This window comes from Populus alba, chromosome 4, assembly GCF_005239225.2.
Source record: "Populus alba chromosome 4, ASM523922v2, whole genome shotgun sequence".
NCBI classification, from domain to species: Eukaryota; Viridiplantae; Streptophyta; class Magnoliopsida; order Malpighiales; family Salicaceae; genus Populus; species Populus alba.
In genome coordinates, this window is record NC_133287.1 from 3,186,327 (window position 1) to 3,207,139 (window position 20,813).

Consider the following 20,813-nt stretch of genomic DNA (forward strand, 5'->3'; position numbering starts at 1 on the left):
TTGAAGTGCCAAGAATGTCTTTAAATATGAAGTTTTCATGGAGTCAAAATGCAGTTTGTTAACCTTTTTTTTTTTTTTTAGTGTTTTTAGAATGTTTTGGTATATTTAAATTAAGAATAATTTTTTTAAAAAAGAAAAATATATTATATCACGCTTGCATGTTTTGAAGAAATGAGCTCTTAAATTCCATCTTCCCATCCATCATTCTGGCTTTGAGAAGATGTCAAGCTCAGCCAAGAGCTATCCCGGGTCATATCAAGTCAGCTAAACCCAAGAGCGAGGGCTCTTTGTCGATACAGCCAAGCCTCAAGAGATAATTAGAAGAACAGCTAAGTTTGAAGAGTCCACTTGTTATGAAATATTTGCTTTGTTTTTTATACATCGCAACAATTCCTCCTCCATGAAAGACTGAATTGAACGCACTCTGCTTGGGAAATTGTTGCATTGGATCTGCTTCTTTTATGTCAAATTAGAACTCTTGGCTGTTCTGTACCAATAAAGCCCCTAATAAATCATTCTGTCAGTGTCCTGTAAACTACTGCAGCCATGTATCAGCGAGCTTGTAAGGCAAAATGTTGAAAAGAATCCTTCCCTGACAGCCCCCCGACCTGTTTTCTAAGATGTTCAGTGAACACTTATGGTGTTCTTGGTTTGCTGACAGGCACCCGAACCGTCTCCTTTCAATCAGGTCTTGTATAAGCTATCCACATGAAAGCAATTTTTCTCAAGGCCTCCCTTTGTACATTTGAACCCGAGAAGGTAGCGTGGGAAGCAAACAAAATGACCACCCAATCCAATCCCCAAGGGTTAAATTCGAAAACATGTTCAAAGTTTTGAGGTCCTGCAAAAGATTGATCCAAGTTGACATCTTTGCAAACACCAACTGGATATCTACGTGATTTTTCCCAAGATTATTATGCGTCTCTACGTTTAATCCCATCCATGTTTCAACAAAAGAGAAGAAAAATGCAAGCCTGCAAAATCCATTAACTATACCCTCAGCAAGACATTAACAGTGTAATGAAATTGGTCTAACAAAGCCAGGCTCAAGCAAGCTGTGTTTCTATATTTACGTTGTATCCCAAGTCTATGCATCTAATGGCATTTACAACCTGAATCCACACACAAGGTCACCGTGATGCTTTCTTACAAGAGCATAGAATCAAACTGCTGCCCTCAATGCTCCTCTAGCAGCCTCGCGCTTCATCTGGGCAGCTTTGCCGCTTCCACGGAAGTACATGTATACTTGCTGCGCAGCAAGAAGGGAACCAAGAAGTGAGAAATACTTTCAAGAAAGTTCTAAGAGCTGCATGGTGCATAGATGATACTATGAACAATTCAACTCAAGGAAAAAAGTACCTGAATAACCCAGATGCTTAGCAGTGACTCAAGACAGAAACAACCAAATCCGATGAAGTAGAAGATCTGTAAGCACAAGAAACAATTAACCATCTAGCCTACAGAAAGTAATGCCATGTTGATTCTAGTAATGAAACCAACATTGCAGTGGATAACTAACGGAGCAAAGTAGCCAGAACAAATCTAGGAAAAAAGAGAGAAGTGGAGGCCCTACTTTCCTAGTTCAAGCGCATAATTATTCAAAAACAAGGTTTGGAAGAATTGGATAATCAGCAAGATTGCAAGAAAAATTACAAATTGATATCAGAGATCTCACCCCGGCTATAGTATTGTTACCCACAACATCTACGGCAGCCAGAATACCACTGATTCAAAGTCCAATAACAAAAAACCATCAGTCACGAAACATTAAAGGATTTTGCAATATAAAGAATGGTGATGTTTTGAAATCCGCAAGATCATTAGTCTGAAACACAAACAGTAGTTAAAATTACTTGAAGAAACATACGTGAGAGATTTTCCTTTGAAAATTATAGGAGGAGCCACAGCAGCAAGGATGCAGAAGCCAATGTGAAGCTGGGAGAAAAAAGATGAACAAAGATTAGGTATTTAATTTTCATAGGAGATGAGCTGGACAAAATAAAAAATAAATAAATGAATAGCCATCAGCGAGATGAAAATTTACCACATAAAACAAGAAAAACCATCCGAACCTCATAGCACTCTCAGTCCTGCATGAAGAGTTTGATATTCAACAGCACAGCAAACTACAATATTTCTGCATTTTGATATAACTATAGATGAACTATCAGGTATACTTCTTATATTACGGAGGTGAAAAACTAGATTCATAGTACTCTTTGCTCACATTTTGTTTCAACCACCTCAATGTTAAACTACTGGATCAGAATAATCTTAACTAAGAAAGTAAAAGATAAACATATCTTTGCCAATAATCTGCTACTTACATTATCACATAGTTTCCAAGCCTCAAACAACACCTTTTGCTGTATCAGAAAACAGCTTTGTGTTCCAAGGGTTCGAAAAAAAATGTAAAAAAGTTCAAGCACAGTACTCAGCCTCAGCTCAAACAGGGTTGGTTTGGCAGTAAGGTTGAAATGTTTCAACCTCATTAAAAGCATCAAAAAGATGTTTTTTTGCAGTTGCGCCCCAAAAACAAATGGGCACTAAACCACATTCCTGAACTAGCTGTATTTTAGGTTTCACTCTTCAGCCTAGTATATTATTAAGAATAGCACAATAGTTGAAGTAAACAAGGGAAATAAATACCTAAATGCACGATAGAGTGGACGATACCACAAAAAATAAGCTCCAGGAACTCCTGACATGAAGTAGATAACAGAAAGAAACCAGATTTTCACCCCTGCAACAAAAGAAGTGGAGAATTTTAAGACAACATGGATAATTGAAAACCTTGCATGCACAAGACTAACGCAGCAAAAGTTTATTAACTAACCTTCCCCTTGAATCCATGCTGTTGTAACAGCGATGACATTCCAGAAAAGACAAAAAGTCAATCCTGCACAAGATCATTATTCATCACTTACACAGAGCCATCTAGCAAAGTAATTGTGCACAATTACATCAAAGTAATTGTGTAAATAGAATAAAGAAAAAATCACATCGGAACCAATACAATATGAAAGCTTCAGTCAATTAGATTTGCCTTCTTGCTAATGAATTTCCATTTTACACATGATATAATAATCTAGGTCAAGTCACCATGGATAGGATATGATTGTAAACTTGCCTTGGTTATAGGGTCCATAAGGAAGGTAAACAAGCAAGTACTTCAGTTTTGGTTCAAAGATGGTATGACAGGGGGGGGGGGGTGCATAACCCAGTTTAGACCCAGGAATAGAGAGTGCTTTAATTAGAAGGGAGCATGGAAAATGATAAGTCTTTGGGTAGCAGAGAGGTGGCTGCGAGGAGAGTGGTGGGGATGAAGAGGATGGGAAGAAAACGATGCACTTCTTTCAGATGGCTCAGATTTATCACAGTGATGATGCAGTTTACAGAAAACAAAGGCAGAGTACAAGCATATTTTGGTACCAAATTCAGTAAAACATGAAAATTGGGACTCTTCATCCTTACTGTACAACATAGTGACGAGGAGCTTAGAAAAACTAGAGGATGCTTAACGTTTAAGAATTGTCCCACCTTTAAAAAAAAAAAAAAACATATTGAGTAGAAATATAATGAACACTTGTAATTCATGAAGTGTCAAAAGCCACAGCAATATAAATATAATACACATATATCTTCCTGGTTGGGATCTTGACAAGGATTTATTATTATAAAAAAAATGTAGACTTTCAAACTTATAAATGTTCACAAAAACAGGACTTGATTTTTAATTTAATGCTAACAACATCAGTCCATAGATCCAGGTGAAGGCTTGCATACCTAAAAATGTTGTAAATGCAACATACTGAATTTTTTGTAGATGAACTGGTATTTCGTTTGCGACATCATGATGGATAATTGGGAAAAACGGTGGCCAGTTTTTCTCTTCCAGGACAACTCCAGCTGCACATGGAAAGAGAGAACTAAAAAAGTAAACTGCATGATAGAGCTGGAAAACCAATTGGCCATACAAGGAAAAAATAATCAGTTCAGTTGTTCAAATAATACATGCAACTAAGTAGTCGAATATTTCACATGGGAAAAAAGTAGTCTGGTAGACAAGGAACATCAGAAAACAGGAAAGTCCAGATGATGTGATAAGGCTTGATCAAGAGCATATTACCTCTTGCAGCTGCATCTTCTAACCTCTTTACCTCCTGTTTAGCACCAGAAAAAAGGCAGATTAATGAGATTAATATAATGCAAGATATGAAGGGAGAAGAAAGCCACAAAAGAAACCATCCGTAATGTGTCTAAGATGGCAGAATGAATGAGTCAGCATCCAACCTGAAAGATGTATAAAACTCTCGGCTGGATTTTAAAGAAATAAAAAACACTAATCTACACGAGCTTTCACGGCAGCGTAAAAAAAATACACTATCAAAAGACAATTCCACATCCCTTTAAGACCTTCAACAACACTCTGATAGACTATAATTGTAAGGATTAGTACATGTCTTCCTTCTAAACAACGGTGTTCAGCACACGCAGGAAAAAAAATTACAAAAGCGCTTGTATTTTAAAAAAATCTACCAGAACATACCTTCTCCCGTCTTATCAGCTCAGCCTCCCTAGCCTGAAGTTCCTTCTCTTTCTTTCTTAAATCCTACATTAACAGCATATTAGAGTAAGAAAAATCAAGTATAACACTAATTATACAAATGGAAAATATGTACTCTGGTTTTCACCAACAAGAGAATCCCATCCCTACCGCAGCTGCATCAATAGGAATGTCGACCGTTGTACCATAATTGTAAAAACCAGCAGGTTCAGGAGGAAGTGGTGAAAGCCTCGAGTTTGAAGCAGGAGGAACACCCTGCAAAATCACCAATATCATAAGCAAGAGTTACAGAATTTGTTGGTTTAATATTGAAAAACATATAACATAGTTTTAATTTTTGCAAGAACTAGGCTTACTGTTGTGTTGAATGCACTCCCACTATACTTCGACTGCCCTGATACTTTCGACCTCACAGCCGGGTCCTAGTTATAAGAACATCAAATTAAAATTACCAAGCTTTTAAAACATACAAAAAGCCAACCACAAAACATTTATCACTGTCAAACAAAATTCCTGAAAATGATCCAGCCAAGCGTTAAAACACTGGCTTATCTCCCCCATCAGTCCAGATAACTCAAATTTCTTTTAATTATGAAGTCTAATATTTAACAACTTTCTACGCATAATTCCATCAATTATTAAGATACACAAAATTACTCAGTCCCAATAATCGAGGATTTTTCCTGAAAAAGTAATATAATTAAGAGCTTAACATGCCTTAGATTAAACCAAATCACTCAAAACTAAGCAATATTTAAATTTCCATAACAAAAAGCTTACATCAATCATAAAACCATAAAAGTCAACCACAGAAAACACCTCACTAAACCCTGGAACTTTCAAAACTCTCTTTAATAACTTCTAAAACCTACAAAACACTCATAAACACTTCCAAAAGAACACCACATGTTACAAAATTCAACTACTTGTCTTAAAAAAAAACAAATTTAGCATAAAAATAAAAAAAAAGGACAGAGACTTACAGAGAAAGGGTTAACTTCCTCTTCATCAAAAGGGTTTGGATCATAACGACCAGCCATCACAGAAGGAAGAAACCAAAGGTAAGAGAGGCTTCAAAAAGAAAAAAAAAAATGAAACTATGAACAGAGAGTGATAGAAAAAGAGAGAGAGGCTTTGTTTGTTTCTTAAGGAAGCATAATACTTGAAACAAAGATAACCAAACCAAGTCAAAAAAAAAAAAAAAAAAAAAAACAAAGAAGAAGAAAAAAAAGAAATTCTAGAGAGTTTGGCTTGTCTGTCTATGACTCTATGGTCAGCTTCTATTACATATAAATACTTACCAGTGCTTCTGGTTTCTTGCAAGGAAATAAAATTTGGGAGGAAAAGGAGGGGCAAATTAACGGTTGAGAACTACCCTTTTTAAAAAAAGAAAAAAGAAGAAATAAGAGTTAACTTTCATGTGTGATTGTTGGTTCTTTTTCAAAAGAAAAAAAATGATTTTGATTTTGAATTTATCAACTAAACCTTTTGTTTTAATCTTTGTCTTGTTTTGGACATCATTGATGAATGATGATGCTTCCATAATGTGATTATATTGAGTGTTAAGAAGTGCTGTAACTTTTTGATATGTTTTTTTTTTAAAAAAAAATATTAAATTGATGATTTTTTAGTATTTATGATAATTTTAATATGTTAATATAAAAAATTAAAAATATATTTTAATTTATTTTTAAATAAAAAAATATTTTTTAAAAATATTATACATCACATTATTAAAAACACACTTGAAAAGATTGTTTAAAGTAAATTTTATTCATGAAATTGTCTTTATAATCTTTATTATGGCTATAAAATTTATAAAAATTTTAATCAAGTAAATTATATTATTGAGGAAATTTTGATTCAAACGTTAAATCAAACAAGTAATAAAATTATATTATTAAGATGAAGTATTTTATCGCAGGAAATTTTAAAAATATAGTTTTATATCTTTCAAAAAATAATATAATTTTTTCACATCAAATCAACTTTTAAGAAATTGATTCAAACAATGACAAATTTATGATTTATTAAGCGATCATTAGCTGAGAAATCTCTAATTTTTGGACTTGACATGGACGGGGAGACACATCATTTTAAAAAAAATGTTTGAAAATGTAATTATAATTATTTTTTAATTAAAAAATATATTAAAATAATATATTTTTTATTTTTTTAAAATTATTTTTTATATTATCATATTAAAATTATTGAAAATATAAAAAAATATTAATTCAAAATAAATAAAAAATTAATTTTAAAATATAAAAAAAAATATGAAATATTAATGGATGGAAAAATTGCAATATGTATATATGATTTTCTGGGTTACATAGTATAGAATCACTTACTCCATAAACTGGCATGACGTAAGTAGGAGACGGACATGCTATCTGTAGCTGACATTTGTTATTATTATAATTATTTTTTAGTTTTAATTAATATTTTTATATATAAAAAAAAAATTTAAAAAATAAGAGAAAGGAAAAAAAAAACGCTATAGCTCTCGCAAGTTGCAAGTTATCTTAATTTATTAAGTATTTTGTCTCTTCGTTAAGAGAATATGGATTAGAACTTCTAACAATGGAAGAGTTGTTCTGTTGGTAGGATTAAAATTTAATCTTATATTTGAAGGTGGTGATTTGTAGTGTGCATAGTTTTGACACCCGATCGATAGATTGATTTGAGACTAAAATTAGGTTGGGTTGAAAAAAATAAAGAAGAAAAAACCTAGTACGACCCGGTAAAAAACCTGGTTGCAACCCTGTTGACTTTTATTTTATTTTTTTTTACTAAAATAACGTTATTTTTAATTTAAAAAAAAAAATATTTTAACCTAAGCGATCTAATAACCCTGTTAAAATCTAGAACTCAGACCTTGAACTGGGTTAAGTCTTAAAACTATAGGAGTGGATGAGTCGTCTAATGTATCCCAAATATATTTTTTTTATCATTTCCAAAAAAAAAAAAACCATAAATAATTAACATTGCAAGAAAAGGAATTTTTTAACCATAGCCTTCAAAATATATCTTTAGACTAACTTTCAGTGGGTTTGTTCAAAATCAACTATCCAAATTAAGATAAAAGGATTTAAGAAAATTTTAGTTTTCACTAAACTTTAAACATTAATAGAACAAAAAGGCACATATTATTATTAAAAAAAAAAACTAAAAATCACCAGTGATTCATATTGGCTTGTGAAAGGAATTATTGTGGATTGGCACGGCTGTTCTTTTCCTTTTCTTGTCCCACATTTTGTCTGGTACCCTAATTTTCTTACATTGTGTTGATATGAGTTTGACGTTGATGATTTGTTTTTTTATGTAGTGCTGAGAAAATATTTTATAGTTTAGTTTGGTAAAATAAAATTGAATTTTATTGTTTAAAAAAAATTAATAGAATTTCAAAAGAACTCAGTTTAGCGGCTTTTTCCAAAAAGCATGAATGCAAATAAAAAACATCTCCAGAATAAGCTTCATGTCTAGGTGGTCTTCATAATAGAAGAGATATTTAGTGATAAGTTTGCGCTTGTTTGGAAAGATCATCATAAATAATTAAAGTGTGTCGTTTATGGTATATAAAATATTCAACCGAAGCTGCTCCTATATAAGGAGCGAGATATTGTAGTGTAGTCAGAGAATCATCCAATTTCATAGAAGGGGCTCAATTTCATATTTTTTGGTTGGCTCGGCGATAGGCTTTTCTTCTACAATTGCCTCCCCAACTGTTGCAAAAACTGAGCGAAAACAATGGCGGGGCACACAAAGAATGTCGTTGCGCAGGGATGCGAATCGCCAAGCCGAGGCAAACAAAGTCGGATGCTACATGGTTGGTTCTCATCCTTTAGAGACTACAAGTGTAATAGAAGCATTCGTCGACCAAAAGATCACCCTAAGATGATCATCTCAAGGCACGAATCAAATTAGATGGTTCTATTTCTCAATCTTTTTGACTTGCTCCTACATAACCAAGAGGTTGAAAAGATTGAGAAAAATCGGTCATTCACAACCACTAATGAAGGATTTCTCGAAAAGTTAAGGATTAATAATTCTTTTAAGAAATCAAATGGATTCGGTCTTATACATACGCAAGAAAGGTAATAAAAAAAGAAAGAAGAGGAGTTCTTTTTCGAGTTTGAAGCTTAAATTTTTATTTTTTTTTTTTTTAACGTTAGGAACTAATTTGTACGAACAATAAAAGTGTCCATGTTTTTTTTTTTATCTCTCAATTTTTTAAAAAAAGTTTGATAATTTCACATTGCTTTTATTTATGATTTGACTTATTAATTTTTTTATTGTAGGGGGATAAAGAACATTCTAGCATTTAATTAATACTTAATTGGAAAAATAAAATATAAATTTAAATGATATAAAACAATTTAGCATCAAGGAAACAAAATTTTATTAATTTGCAAAGAATAAAAAGAATATTTTATATGAAGAATTAGTATATGAAAAGAATATTTTATTAATATGATGCTTATATATATGAACTTGTGCAATCAATAAAGATATGCTAACAAACTTCATGCAATGAATTCAATCTGTTGTCTATTGTTCATGCTCCAATCTACGAACACATTACAACGACAACAATGGAAGTTGCAAGCAGCCTTAGAAAAGCCTAACCATTTCATAATCTTCAAGACGAACATCATCATTAGTACCATGCAATGAATCCAGCTATGTTGTGTTCAAGATGCCCAACAATGGTGTCAACCTGGTGTCCAAGGCAGCTCCCCTGTCTCCTCAAGATTTAGCCTAACCACCCATGAACATGAGCTTCTCTTCAGTAATTTTCCATGGCCCATGATCATGCATCAGGTTTCAAATTTTAACTCGAGAAAACTAAATCAGAAACCCAACAAAATCATGGTTCTGCTAGCTCTTTCATCCAATTGGATGTTTACCTCTCGAGTAAATAGCCAATCATATAGATCTTTTGGATAGATTGTTGAGAATATATATATTTCACAGAATAAAGTACGAAGTTCTGTCTTGGCTAATAACGTGAACGTGTCACACCTTCTCAAAAGGTTTTTACTTTTTGGGTTGGATGCAGGTTCTTTAACACAGAATCTCATTGAAATATCACAAGATTACATAGTTTGGTACAAAAAATGGCATGCCCTGTTACATATATGATTTGGTGATGATGGTGTAACCTAGTTCCAGTGATATCTAATCACTGTACACTGATTAAAGATCCTCTAATCCCAGAAAAATCTTGATGGAATCAAATGGGGTGAGAAATGAACACAGACGAACAGTTAAACCATCTCCAGAGCTAAACCACCGTGACTGTAAAACTTGTAAACTTTGTGCAAAACCCAGATGCTGAGCATTGATTCAAGGCTGAACCAACCGAAACCAATGAAGTACACGTATCCAATTTCTCCACAATCACCAGAAATGTCTGATGCGCTCATGATACCTGTGAGGGATCTTCCCTTGGCTATAATTGGAGGAGAAACTGCAGCGAACATGCAGAAGGCAATGTGGAGCTGGTAGAACAGGAAAAAACAACGAAACATGGAAGTATTTTCTGTCCTCAAAGCTTGACGAAGGGGACGAAACCATAACCAGTTTGCAGCTGGAAGTCCACAGACTAGGTAGGCCACCGCAAGGAACAAGATTTTTGTATCTACTCCACCTACCATCCACACAAATGCAACAGATGCGCAATTCCACATAAGACACACTGTCAATCCTAGACATGTTAGGAATGCAACATTCTGCAACTTTTGCAGATGGCCATCTAGTTCATCCGCAGAGGGGTTTACTTTATTGAAGAGTAGACTGCTATAGTAAGGACCCGCTGCCATGAGGAGAGGTTTTGGCCCTGGAGAAATCTTGAATACTGTATAATAGACTGTGCAAGCTCCAAAATCTATGATACAAAGACAGCCGGAAAACTTGACGAGAAAGGAAAACGCTTATAGAAAAGACGCAGCCGTGGATTATACAAAAGAAAAATGAAAACGGAAAACGCTTATATAGAAGAAGCAATATTGCTGAACAGTCAAAAATACGAAATTCAGAGGAAATGACGGTTGCTTTCAATTTTATCGATCATACAGACACTTGAGAAAAGTAAGAAAAGGCGAGCGTCATGGACAGAGCTTGAGAGCTAGGGTTGAACAAGCAAATCAACTTTCAACATGTTTGAACAAGTCTATGGACGATTTTTATTCATATATACTTCCATATCCTTACGATTTAAAAAGAATAACAAGAACATGCGCCACCTTCGATGAACCCTGGAGCTATACCGCCGTCACGAGAGACGCGCATGGATCAAATAAACAAGATAAAACTGGCGAATAAGTTCAAACGGATAAAAAATTAAAATCATAATTTTAAAAAACTCAAATTTAATAGAAAATTCTACCTCCTCCATTCTTACAGGGGTCGCCTAGTTAAACAACAATTAAAGCAAGATGATGTTATCTTTGCTATTTTATTTATTTTTCCTGGTTGATTTGATCTCCGTATAAACAATTAAATCATCAAGTGTTTCTCTTTTTCATCGTAGCATTACATTATAGACTTTTCTTTTTTAAAAAAATTAGATTTCTCTATAATTTAACATGGTAACCTTTGAGCTTTAGAACATACTAGATTTGTTGAGCAAAATATTTTTCGATGTAAACAAAATATTAAGGTAAAAGAAATCGAAGTTCCAATATCTTCAAAACACCACCTCGTAAAACGGCATTTGATGGCTGGACAACCCTACACAGCATGTTTTTTAATATAATATTAAATACATGACTATTACAATATTACCCCTAACCAACATCTACAATAAAATGATTGAAAAACTCTCATAAAAGAGATGCATTGTTCTTGTCTTTAATGATACCAAAGTAATTGCACTGTTTGAAAAAAAAAAAAAAAAAAGATAAAATTATTTATTCCAATGCTGAAGTTGTAATTTTACCATGCATGACAATTATAGCCCCCATGCAACATGTTAAAAACAATTATGCCACAATAAAAATACAATCTCACCCCAAAGCTTAATTCATTGCTTCTTTTTTTCTTTTTCTTTTTCTTTTTCTTTTTTTAAACAGCAAATAATTAAGTATATACACCATTACAATACAATGAATAGGAAAATAAGTCTTGGCTTACAGTAACTTCTCCTTTAGTTTTTTTTTTTTTAAAAAAAAATTTAATTTAATTTAATGCAGGTACTGTAACACTGCAGGACAAGCACATTACCGTACTAACATAAAAAATAAAAATAAAAATACTACACAAGTAGACCTCCAGCTCCGCCATGCAAAGCAAAAATATTAAGAGCCTGATTCTGAAGTTTTGTAGCAGTAACATGGCAGTACGCCAATGGCAGATCACAGACATGGTGAATTGTGCTGCTGTATAACAGACCTTGAATTTCTTCCCCAAAGCAACTCATTGTTCGTCTATTGGTAATGCATAAAGGAATCTACATGCCTTCAATCTGCAAAATTGAGAGGCTTGGAAAGCAACCTAGAGAAATCAGCTAGAACTAGGCAAGTAAAACAAAATCTGGATTTTAAGAACAAAACTATGACTTGTCCATTTAGTGAATCAATTATGAGCATCAATAAAAGCTAGGAGGACAAAATTACAGGTATAGATAAGACCCCAGTGTGATGAAGACAATTAGATTATCGGCCGTGCCGCTTTAGTTTACTGCGTTTTCGGTTCCTGTTCCTTAGAAATGGGTCACCCCAATTTTTGTCCTCCTTTACCGCTTGCTTCCAGCGATCCTTGAATATTTGAAGCTCCCATGTTGATTGCCTTCTAATCTGATCAGTCAATTGAAAGAAAACAACAAAGTTCATCAAATTACGGACATGACAACATGGTTGGAACTTAGCATCTCAAATGTAGAGTTAACGATCTCATGATATACGTGGTGTAATCAAAGCCAAGATCACCAATCTCAAGGCCAGGAGGTGCCAATCCATGATATTGGAACCTACTACCCGATCATCCTAGACTACTTGGCAGCTCTTCTGCCTATTGCAGGCATTTCATGTCCAGAGGAATAGAAGTATATAAAATGCTCAAAGCAGGGTTGATGGTAGACTAGAGTATCAGTAGTCTCACCTCCATCCTAGGATCCACGGATGCAGCACCATGTCTCTGAATGCCAGAAGGAGAAAGAAAACCAAAAAAGCAAAGGCGAAACTTCTAAGAACAAATAACAGTGGCTACAAAATAGTATCAAAGAAAATTCATATACCAGACAAAGGAAAGTTTACCTTAGTCAACTCTTCCGTATTTGATGCCTGAAGAAATCAGAAAGATATTAATAATAGATAATAAAATGCAGATAGACAAAAATCATAAACTGTGCCCCCCTGAGAAAACAAGGAGAAAAGGATGACCTTTCTTCTAGGAGTTTTACGCCCACCCAAAGTTTGTATGCCCTTATGAACAATATATTCGCTATCAATGACCCCCACCTTCTTTGTGCGATCTCCCTGCACAAGGTCACATTAACTGAGCCTATCATAATATTCTTTCCTATGTTAACTAGCATCTATGGAGAAGAAAATAAAGTAAAAGATAAAAGAAAAGGGTCATCAAGCATTAAAGACATGAAAATAGGGGTTAAGTTCTATACTTGTAATGAGGTAAAATTGGTCAATAGATATTCTAGAAAAAACTCCAAGGGATTGGTCTAATGCTCAAAGAGGTCCGCTTGCTTCTTTGAATTCCTGAGATTGAACCTTGGGGCTCGCATCCAAGAAAATTTATTCTCTTAAGTCCACCATGATAATGTGGAGGTATATCCTTAAAATCATTTCAGAAAGGAACCTAGTCTCAGAGATAGTCGAGCTGGAGCTGGCCTGAGGTTATTTCTTATCGTCAAACAAAAAAAAAAAGCTATTCTAAGAATAGACGAGTAAATTATCTTTGCTGGGACAGTGATTTAAATGCCCTTTCTTACAAATATTGATCAAACAGTTTAAATGTCCAAATTTGTGGATTACCACAATATTTATTATCTGCGTCCCCTCTCAATTCCTAGATAAAATAAAATGATTTTTGTGGAGGTGAAAAGGTACTAAGTCCCTAGGAAGCAAAAAAGGAAAAGGATCAACTTTTCAATCCTAGCATCTTTACAAGTGGGTTTACAATGAGGACATCGCAAGAGGATTGTCTGGAGCACTAATAACTGTCAATAAACATGAAACTCTCCCACCAAGACCACTCTTAACTCAACACTCTTTGTGAAACTCTTACATCTTCCGTATCTACTAAGCAATTTTTATGCTGCTTCCTACAACCACTGTTATTTGCCAAGAGCAATACCTATTGAACTTTTCCTATTCTTATCTTAGTTGTAAAAATAGGCTCTAGCAGCAGCATTGAGCCTAAAATAATCTAATACCATGCAAGCTAGTAATATAGCAAAAAAGGTTACAGAGCAAGAGTAAATTAATAACGCAGAAGAAAACCTTCAGTCAACGAATTGAGGTGGAGGAAATTAAACAGTAAGAGAAACTAAACCTAGACTTGGAAACACCAAGTTCAACTTACCTGCGCACAGTATCCAAGTTTCATGTCCATTCCCCATCCATGGACTAGATCATTCTGAGAAAAAAGAAAAGGAATTCCATGATGAGTTAATCAACCCTAGGCCCAAAGTGCACTTGATTTGCAAGCATGCAATTGTGGGTGGAGTAGAATTTAACCATATGGCCATATCTTCTACCTTCCAAAATCAAGTTACGTCTAATGCACCAATTGTTTGCATAAAAGTGTTTGTTATGTTGGAAAATACCTTACAGAGTTTCTTATGTTTGGTGCAGCTTGAAAAAACCAGTTAAAGGAATTCAATTTGTAGTCAACCAAAATAGCATGCTTTAAATGGAGAGATTTGTTTTCCCCTTCTCAAAAAGAGAACATTTTCCTAAAAGGACTAAAAAGTATGTGTTAAATTTTCTTTCATCCTAGGGACAACCGTATATTATTCATATTTATCAACAATTCATACATGTTAGGTCACATTACTACAGCTAAAACAAATAATATAAGGATAGTTGTTTTTCAGTGTTTATAAGGAAATATTTTTCAATAAATTTTTCACAGCTCCGCTAATCATCTTTTTAGAAAAGTTACCCATAGAATTTTGTTTTTCAAAGTCAATTTATTTTGCAGCAAACAAACAAAGCTAATCCTAAATGCTTCTCAACTAAAATTTTAAGCAAAAAACAAAAACATGCTTACACTAGGATCATCAAATAGCAATTAACTAATGTTAAATAAAGGGCTTCTTTATACTGGAATAATCAAAGTTTAGTTACCTGTATAAGATGCCAAGCACAGTACCAAGCAGATCTTGAAAAGACTGGAGCCATACCTTCTACAAATCTACAGATATAACGTAAATTAAATTAGTATTGCTAGAATCCTTACAAGAACAATACAGTATATCCTTCAATGGGTATTGTCAGAAGTATTGAAGCTCCACGGAAAAGATGAGCTCAAGCTCAAATTGTCACTAAACAAGACTTCTACAATTTGACATAGAATATTAGATTGGTCATTTTCAAAAAAGAACAAGAAAAAAATGTTTAGGGATAAAATTGCTCATTGTTTCCAACATTGGTCAATTCCTCATCAGCCTCATAGCAAATGGATGGGAAAATAAACACTACAAGAGGGCCACCAATAACGTAATAAATGAACTTTTCAAGTCAAAAAATAGCATTGCACCAAATTAAAAAATATATATATCAGAAGACAAGATATGTCACAAGTATAGCGGTCTATTTACCCAGTGCATGGAGGCCCCTCACTGATGTCAGAACATTTGGTACTGCCTCTGCTGTCATAAACTCTTCTGTTCACCGTAAATTATGTTAGACAAGTACTAGTCATTAACAGATAGATTTTAATCAAGTTAGTAAAAGCCATGCAATTCACCTATGTAACTTCTTCATTCTGGCACGAATAGTAATTCTATGATGTATGTCAGTTGAATTTGGGTCCAAAGCTGGCTGAGATATCTCCAGTCCTTCAAATCTCACAATTTTCAAGTATCTAGAAAGAAAACAAAGGAAATGAAATTATAAATCGATAAGGTTTTTTTCGACAGGATATAAGCCTAACAGCAAGTCACGCTTTGTTCTTATAAAAGCTCTTCAAGTAAACTAACGCCCAGATAACTCATCACACCCAGAATGCCATTGCTGTTAGCTCATCACACTTATAACTTAAGCCCAGATCGTAAATAGTGCCCCTCTCTCTTTCCCAGTTCATTCATTTCTCTATCTGGGCAGCTTGTCTGAAGACCCTGCCCTCTCTCCCCCTCTTGTTCTCTGTAAGAGTATGGAATTGGTAAACTCTGCCAGTCCTTGCTCTCTCTCTCTCTCTCTCTCTCTCTCTCTCTCACTCACATACATTCTGTAATTCCCAATTGTCCTAGAAATGATAATCTAAGATGAAAAACAAGCCTTACTAATCTAAACAGCCTTAGCAAAAGAGAATCCTGTTCTGGCAAGGGTTTGAGAGCAGGAGAAATTGCGGATGTTAGAACTACCTATGACATGACTAAATGAAAGACATCATGACTGATGGATGTCTATAAATGACTGGTAAATAATTAAAATGGACATGAAGATGAGAACAGGCCAAATAAGTTTTTTGGAAATTAAAGTAGATGATCACTTATCTAACCCACCAATAAAAAAAAAAAAAAATTATGGATAAAGTCAAGGCAAATATATTATTACCAAAGGCAGGCAACCCAAACATGCTAAAGAAAAAAATGTCCAACAAACTCACTTTCCTGGATTGAAATGCTCGATCCCCAAATCTTCATCCCATAGAAATATATAATCATAAGCAGACACGACAGCAGGATGCAGGAAGCGTTTTGCAAACCACCTGAAAAGCAAGCAATGAGAATTTTTCTTCTTAAGAAAAAGAACAATCCAGAAAAGATCAAAAAGGTGTTAATACTGTTGTCAGCATGACAAGTTAAATAAACTTGTACAAAAAAACCCAAGGATAAATGGCAAGTTTGAAGAATGGCAGCAGTTGGACCATCATTTGACAAGTCAGCTTGGAGATCTCAGACGCAGATTACAGATCCAGGAAGATTATCAGAGCCATTCATGTAAAGACATAACTTTCCAGCCACTTTTTAGGCAGTCCAATTTCCATGACCGTGTTTATTTTTCTTGCAGCATTAAGCTAGTTTGAAGCATGAGGAAAAACAAATCAGCAGCTCAGACCCTCAGACAAATCCTTTTAGGAAAATATTCCATGCTCACAAAAAAATCTATCAAACTCCTCTCATAGACGAAAAGATGTTATGAGTTTAACCCATGAAATCCTGTGTTCCTCTGACCTTTGAAGCTAAATGATTTTGTACAATTTGCAATAATTTAACACTGAAATGGCAATATCAATCATCCATTTTTACCATACATACAAAATATGCAGTAAAAAATAGACAAAAAACGAAATTATCAAGGTTGATCTTACCACTTCGTTTGGTTCTTGGCAACTATGTGTATGGCTTCATTGCTCCAATCAAGATCCCACCACCCATCCACGTTCCCATCATAATGAAATAGAATAACTGTAAAATTCTCTGGAAGAAACTGAATTCAATGATATTAGGCAAGAATTGTTCAGTTGATGAAGCAAAAACATTAGAAAAGACATCTGCAATACTTTTTGGACAATACGATCGACATTATCCTTTTGCTTGATGCCAACTGGAATTGCCAGCAAGCAACGACGGGTAGAAGGATCAACCTGCATTTGATTTCCATGATAAGTCAAGATATGCCCTTGTATTGATGGCACAATACCAGAGGATAAAAAAACCAACCTTTGACCTCGAACTACTTGTTGACCATAGAGGCTTCAGCTCTAAATCTGAGCTTGCTCGTATAATACCATGAGGCAAACCACCCAACAGTCCAGAAGCCAAAGCCGATTCCTAGATCAAAGCACCAAATGCATCTTCGTATTATGATGAACACTAGAACAGTCATCCAATGTTTAAAACATTACTTTGGAATTTTAATTGGTAGTTCTAAAATTACCTTCAATATTTCCAAGGGGTACAATTTTTCATCCATCTGACAATGGTGGAGAAAAACCAGTCAGCAAACTTTTCACCAGGATGCAGAGTCAGCAAACTAGAGAAAAACTACTCTAAAGGGAGTGAAAGAGTTCAGCAGATGCAGCACCATACAAAACAGAGAGCTAGAGCTGGACCTATTTTCAATGTGAAAATGCAGCTTAATTTGTGCCTAGGGGTAAATTCAACAACAGAAAAGATGTAGATGGACCAGCAAGTGACACTAGAAGTACAGTTATTAAGATTTTGGACCATGCTAAGTTACATTTCTTTCAGAAGTTTGAAATCAATGTAACCAAGTACTCAAGTATGTCTATAACATAAATATTGGAATTAATGCCTCTATGAACAAAAACAAATCCACAAATCATTCACCAGAAGAGAATTAACTAGACATTTTGGCTCCCAGATTGATACTAATAAGTCAAAATACGTAGAGAGTCGATGGGCTTTCCATACCTCTGTATGGTGATACTGATATATTGTAGTTCTATACACAACGAACAACATTGCTGTACACAAAACTCCCATAAACGGCAGCAGCTTCATCTTCAAACCGGATTTCACCTGCACCAAGGCAACACAATTACATCTTTGATGACTACCAAAACTAAGGCAGATTTTGTAAACACTCCATCTTCTTAGCTGCCCCCAGGACTGAGAAGCAAATTAAATATAATATGCCATACCCCATCACAGAAGGTGTTCCTTTTTAGCAATTTCCATGATCTGAATGACGTCATAGACAGCTAGAACTTTTACGAGGTCCTCATAACCAACTGCAGCTGATGCACAAAAAAGCCGAGAGACCAATATCAGAAACAAACCTGATCAAATGTTACAACAATTGTTCAGTTGAAAAAAATATTTACTGAGAAATAGTTGCCATTTCACACTGGCATAAGACAAAAGTTCTAAGCTTGAACAAAAATTCGAGAACCAAATTTGCAACTTGTTTTAGCTCAATTTCTTGATTAAGAAAAATTCCCAGAATCCCTCTCTCGAGACTAAAGCTCAATTTTGAAAAACCAGTTTAATCTTCACTCTCTTTCATAATATTCGTCAGTCTAAATCCTCATTTGTCATGCATATCAGCCTCAGTTTTCACAGTAACCTCAATAAAGGGTCAAAAATTGAGAAGAACATTTTTGAATTGACATCTCAAAAAACCCAGAAAAAGGAAATTAATGTTGGCTTCTTGATTTAGCTTATTTAGGTGACTGCATGTGTTGATAGTTCAAGGCAAAGAAAGAAAGCTTAATTTGTTACTAATCAACTTATTATTGATGCTAATATAGATTAAACTAACTGCAGATTCTTAAAATCTCTGACGAATCCAACAAAAAAAAAAACTGATTAAATAAATTTTCCCATTAAAAAACATAAACCAGATAAAGTTCAGTTAAATGACTTTTTTCATTTTTTAAAAAAGGAAAGCAATCTACTTTCTGCGAAAAAGCAGAGTCTTTTGATATTCATGCCCGGAAAATCTATCAATACAGATAACCAAACAAACAGAAAACTAAATTTTCAGATCTCATAAACACTCAAAGATTTTAAGAATCGAAAAACAAAAATTGCCGCTTGAAATGTTATATATAGCAAGCAAACACAAATTTTGCAGTTTTACCAATTAACTTTTTTTAAAAGAAAAAAAAAAGGACTTGAGAGTCACAAACTTTCAAGAAATGAAAGGAAAAACGGAGGATTTAGCAGCATTACAGCTAAACTTGAGATGGTTTAAACGGAGAAAAAAGGATAGATGACAAACCTTAAGATAAAAGAGAGGCAAAATCGGTGAGAGGAAGCTGGAAATATTAATAAATAAGGATTAACAAGTAACAACAATCTTGCAGAAATCAGTCAGATTATTGGTGTCTGATTCTGAACACCAAGAAATATATCAGAAAGGGCAGAGTAATAGATAGGAGAAATGGGAGGTTTTGAGAGAGAATCGAAAAGACTTGCGTGTAAGAATGGCCACGTTTAAAGACACTCTCTTTCTCAAAAAATATCAGGCAGCAGCACACCACTTTGTAGTTTCTTTATTTTAATTTCTTAGTACTACTTTTGCATGTTGTGTTTTGGGTTTTGAGGTTATATTTTTGGAAAATGGATCGCCGAGTGAGCGAGATAGTAGAGACGGAGACAGGGAGAGAGGTGGAAGTCATCACCTGTTGGTGTCCATTTAAGAAAAAACACGGCACACAACAGTACTCCTCTTGTTCTTGCATCTCAACTGTTTTGTCTTCTTTACTTTTAAATTATGTGTAGAGGAGAGGGGTTCGGTTTGGTCTGTCTTCTTCTTTTTCCTTCTGCTGCTCACTTCTTTACTTCAAGGTAAAATAGTATGGTGTCTGCGTGCGCACGTAAAAGGTGGGAGTAAAAACTGTTAGTTTTGTTTAGGCCCGTTTATTTGTAAGAAATTGTTTTTTTTTTTTACGTGGTTTTTGTAGAAAGTAAATTCTAAAAAAATTAAATTATTTTTTAATATTTGATAATATAAAAATAAGTTGAAAAATATTTTTCAGTATTTAGTTATGTTATCAAAAATAAAATAGAAAATAATTTATTAATGTTTAATTTAAAAAAATATATTAAAATAATAAGAAACAAATCTTACAAATTAAAAGTTGAATGAGAATGAATTGAAAAAAATCAAATTTTATAAATTATCTCAAATAAAATAAATAATAATATAAATAATAGAGATCAAATCTAACATGTAAAAAAATTAAAAGATGATAAAATTAAAATAATAATAATTACAATTCATAAATTATTTTAAATAAAATAAGTAATAAAAAAAAAATGAGGTTAATCCTGGTTAATTTTGGATTCATTAAAACATTTTTCTTTCTTTGTTTCTGGTTAATTTTGGGGAAATATTTATTCATGTCTTACTTCCTTTTTATTTCAGTTTTTGTTACTTTATTTTATTGTTTTGCCAAAGAAAAGTATTATGGTAATATTTGCTTTATTTTTTATTTAAAAATATATTAAAATAATATATATTTTTTTTTAAGATTTATTTTTAATATCAGCACTTTAAAACTATTTAAAAAAATAAAAATAAATAAATCTTTACAGATACACTTTCCAACATAAAAATAAAGAGAACATGAAAAAAAAAATCGAAAC

General features: G+C 33.7%; 2 protein-coding genes across 3 annotated transcripts; both read right to left on the minus strand.

The window, feature by feature from the left end:
- Positions 1-958: 958 nt before the first annotated feature.
- On the minus strand, positions 959-5,772 carry LOC118047360 (secretory carrier-associated membrane protein). Its single transcript, XM_035056640.2, has 13 exons — positions 5,551-5,772; positions 4,924-4,989; positions 4,718-4,822; positions 4,550-4,612; positions 4,130-4,163; positions 3,787-3,909; positions 2,837-2,899; positions 2,650-2,743; positions 2,045-2,090; positions 1,868-1,935; positions 1,676-1,724; positions 1,360-1,425; positions 959-1,249 (listed from the first exon to the last, which is right to left on the minus strand). Exons 1-13 carry the CDS (start codon positions 5,605-5,607, stop codon positions 1,163-1,165), a joined length of 921 nt encoding a protein of 306 aa, XP_034912531.1. The 5' UTR covers positions 5,608-5,772; the 3' UTR covers positions 959-1,162.
- A 5,969-nt stretch (positions 5,773-11,741) lies between these two features.
- On the minus strand, positions 11,742-19,944 carry LOC118047359 (uncharacterized). 2 transcript variants are annotated; one of them, XM_073408729.1, is made up of 16 exons: positions 19,444-19,944; positions 18,360-18,457; positions 18,132-18,227; positions 17,635-17,670; positions 17,418-17,528; positions 17,258-17,341; positions 17,066-17,184; positions 16,361-16,462; positions 15,500-15,616; positions 15,351-15,416; positions 14,878-14,944; positions 14,111-14,164; positions 12,952-13,047; positions 12,826-12,852; positions 12,671-12,706; positions 11,742-12,366 (listed from the first exon to the last, which is right to left on the minus strand). In XM_073408729.1, the coding sequence occupies exons 3-16, from the start codon at positions 18,219-18,221 to the stop codon at positions 12,226-12,228; spliced, it is 1,146 nt and encodes a 381-aa protein (XP_073264830.1). In that variant the 5' UTR covers positions 18,222-18,227; positions 18,360-18,457; positions 19,444-19,944; the 3' UTR covers positions 11,742-12,225. The 2 variants fall into 2 exon arrangements, with proteins under 2 accessions (XP_073264830.1, XP_034912526.1); XM_035056635.2 differs by having other exon boundaries at positions 18,132-18,239; positions 18,362-18,457; positions 19,444-19,943.
- Positions 19,945-20,813: the final 869 nt, after the last annotated feature.

Coding starts and splice junctions, on each gene's coding strand:
- LOC118047360 (XM_035056640.2), bottom strand. CDS start 5,607: ATGGCTGGTCGTTATGATCCAAACCCTTTTGATGAAGAGGAAGTTAAC. Junction 4,613..4,717: donor TTCCTATTGATGCAGCTGCG/GTAGGGATGGGA, acceptor CTGTTAATGTAG/GATTTAAGAAAGAAAGAGAA. Junction 2,744..2,836: donor AGCATGGATTCAAGGGGAAG/GTTAGTTAATAA, acceptor CTTTTGTTGCAG/GGGTGAAAATCTGGTTTCTT.
- LOC118047359 (XM_035056635.2), bottom strand. CDS start 18,415: ATGACGTCATTCAGATCATGGAAATTGCTAAAAAGGAACACCTTCTGT. Junction 17,671..18,131: donor ATCAGTATCACCATACAGAG/GTATGGAAAGCC, acceptor CACCATTGTCAG/ATGGATGAAAAATTGTACCC. Junction 13,048..14,110: donor AACTTGGATACTGTGCGCAG/GTAAGTTGAACT, acceptor GACCTTGTGCAG/GGAGATCGCACAAAGAAGGT.